This window comes from Galeopterus variegatus, unplaced genomic scaffold (assembly GCF_000696425.1).
Source record: "Galeopterus variegatus unplaced genomic scaffold, G_variegatus-3.0.2 Scaffold8105, whole genome shotgun sequence".
NCBI lineage: Eukaryota > Metazoa > Chordata > Mammalia > Dermoptera > Cynocephalidae > Galeopterus > Galeopterus variegatus.
The window spans coordinates 20,006-22,891 of NW_007734216.1; the positions used below are offsets into that span (position 1 = coordinate 20,006).

At 58.5% G+C, this 2,886-nt stretch overlaps 1 protein-coding gene across 1 annotated transcript in view; it reads right to left on the reverse strand.

The window, feature by feature from the left end:
• The window catches only part of LOC103608174 (myomesin-3-like), a gene marked incomplete at its 3' end in the record, with an annotated part of 36,141 nt that overhangs the window by 19,677 nt on the left and 13,578 nt on the right, over positions 1-2,886 (reverse strand). The window contains exons 8-11 of the mRNA XM_008592616.1: positions 2,670-2,811; positions 1,301-1,500; positions 604-657; positions 79-206 (exon numbers count right to left, since the gene is read on the reverse strand). Coding sequence (XP_008590838.1) covers positions 79-206; positions 604-657; positions 1,301-1,500; positions 2,670-2,811 — 524 coding nt within the window. The remainder of the gene's footprint in view (positions 1-78; positions 207-603; positions 658-1,300; positions 1,501-2,669; positions 2,812-2,886) is intronic.

Genomic DNA, 2,886 nt, shown 5'->3' on the forward strand with positions numbered 1-2,886 from the left:
CTGCACTTCCCACACCCTAAGTCCCACAGCATGTCTACTTCTCAGGCTAGTCTCGGGTTGGGCCCTTGGGGTCTGTACCTTCTCCACAGAGTATGTCAGTGGAGCTTTGCCCCTGGGCCTTGGCTCCTCCCAGCTCAGAACCACGTAGGCCTCTCGGATCTCACTGGCATGGACATTGGTCGGGGGCGAGGGGATGGTCACAGCATCTAGAATCAGAGTCATCAGGGCAGAGACGGGTGGGCCCTCAGAGACCCCTAATTTCAGCTCCTCATTCCATAGAGGATGGAATTGGTGGCCAGAGAGGGGCAGGACCTTATTCCAGGTCACCCAGTAAGGCCAGGCAGAGTGGAGCCAGAACTCAGATCTCCTGATGCCCTGCCCAGGACTTTTCCCAACATGCTACCTCCTCTACGAGGGCCATGGCCAGATGGGTCACAGTGACCCTGAGCACCCTGGCCTTCTCTGACTAGACCCCACCCCCCCTGCCTCCCCACATGCTGCACGTGGCAGCTTCTGCTCTCTGCCTGTTTGTGTCCCAGAGTTTCCAGAACTGTAAAGGAGGCTAGTGTCTTGAGGCAAAGTGTTTGGGAAAGTCACACGTACCTTCAAAGTCATCTGTGCTGACTGTGATCTTGCTTCCCAGATCAAAGGGGATCTCTAGGATGAGAATGGAGCACATCAAGGGCTGGGCCAGGAGGAGCCAGGCCAGGGCCTGCCCTACTCCGAGTTCTGAATCCTGCCCCTGTCCTAGTCCTGGCCTTGTGGCCCTCGCTGTATGACCTCAGGCAGGTGCTGTCTGGGTCTCCGGTTTCTCAGGAGTCCAAAGTGGAGCACTGCTGCTGTCAGGCCTTGGAGACGCTCTGCGTTTTGGGACACGTGGGAGCAGAGAGGAGGAGTGATGTGCCTGGGGTCAGGTATGCCGGGCACCGTGGAGCCGTGAGCAAACCCAAGTCAGGGGGACTCCTGAGGGCTGAGAGGGCTGTGTGCTCCTGAGGGCAGGGCAGTTTTCCTCCTCCAGATTATGGGCATCTGTAGGAGGTGCTGTGGTTCTCCCTCAGATTAGTTTCTTCTCTGGACTGCTTGGGTTTCTTTGATCAGTTATAGACTAGCCAGAATGTCCCTGTCAGACTAGGGGTTCCTAAGGAGAGGACTGTCTCCTGCATCAGACCAAGGGTTCCTGGGGGCTGGGCTGTCTCCTCTTTGGAGCGGGGCTTGGGATGGGGGCTGTGTCGCTCATCTCCTGTGTGAGGCAGTGCTGAGCATGCCCTGACTGGGGTTCTAGAATGTCCTCTGCACCCACCTGTCTGCCTCCGGGCTGCATCACGATCACCCATGACAACAGCTTTTGAGGCCTTGGAGGGGATGCTGCTGCCTGCCCTGCTGACAGCTCTCACCCGGAACCGATAGCTCTGGCCTTCGATGAGGCCTTGGATTGGGCACCGACAGGTCCCCCCAGGGGCCTCGTGGCAGGGCACCCATTCCCCGGAGTCACCCTGGCACCTGTGGGAGATAGATCCCAGCTCTCAGCCTCTGGCTAACACCTTCCCAGTCTGGGCCTCTAGAAGGACCATTCCCCCCACCTGATTGCCTGCCCAGCTCACCTCTGCCAATTAAAATCCTTCTCTCCAACTTAAAAGCCTGGCTCCAACCTGGGGTCCCCAGGAAGCCTTTTCACACCCTGGCCCTGATGTCACCATCACAGCCAGCCCCTGTCCTGCAGCTTCATGTGCGCCTGGGCTGCACTCTGCTCCCACCCCACCCCCATCTCACCCTCCCGGCACTCCTAGGAGTTAGGTGTGACTATCTTCACCCTACGTGGGGTCTGCGACTCAGAGAGGGAGGGGACTTGCCCAAGGTCACACAGCTTGTGAGTGGTAGAGTGAGGACTTGACTGAGGGATGTCCACTCCCTGAGTCAGTGCGCACATTGCAGATGGACTCTCCAAGTCTGGGCTCTCTGCGCCCCTCGGTACTGCTGGCCTCAGGCAGTAGGACAGTGCATGGTACGTCACTGCTGGATGGGACAGCGGTCACATGTGGGTCCAAGTCCTGCCTCCACCACTAATGAGCAATTGGACTTTGGGCAAAGTCATCTCCCCATGTACCTCAGTTTCCCCATCTGTAGCATGGGGCTTTAGAGAGCCCCCCTCCCCTTTATACAGGGGTCACCCTAAGGATGAGCTGAGATAAGGCCGCCCTCAGCGCAGCCCCAGGCACCCAGGCAGCGGGCCGGGCAGTGGTGGGATTAGGTTTCCTCTCACGCTGGGGCTTCGGAGTGGGCAGTCTGGGAAGGAGGCGGCAGGTTCTGTGCCCTCTGCCTGTTCTTCTCCCCTCCTCGTGTGCCTCTGCCCCCAGGGTCAGTGCTGTCCCCTCTCTGTCATTCAGGGAGGAAAAGAGCCAACAAATTCACAAGTGCTCAGGTTTCTGTCCCTCCCGGGGTCAGTGTGTACTGTAAGGGGCGCAAAGGTCAAAGCTGACTCAGGCATTAGTGTGACAAAGATCTGGAGGCTCGAACGCCCTTCTATTGCTCCTATATTATACAACACGGTCTACCCCCAGCTCCGTTCCAAGGAGCAGGCGTGGGGGGTCCTCTGAGGTCCTCCTTCCTGTGGCCTCCATACCCAGCAGAATTCTACTCCCAAGGGCTCTGCCACTCCAGAGGCCACTCACAGTTCGATGGAATATGAGGTGATGGGGTTGCCCCGGCTGTCACTGGGTGGGACCCAGGTCAGGATGAGGCAATCTCTGTTCACATCCAGGCATCGGACATTCAGTGGGGAGCCTGGGGCTCCGGGCTTCTCCGCTGCAGCATCTGAAATCCAAGGGTAACAGGGGAGGCTCTTCTAGTCAGCGGCCATTTGGCAACAAGCCCTTCCCACTCCTGCCC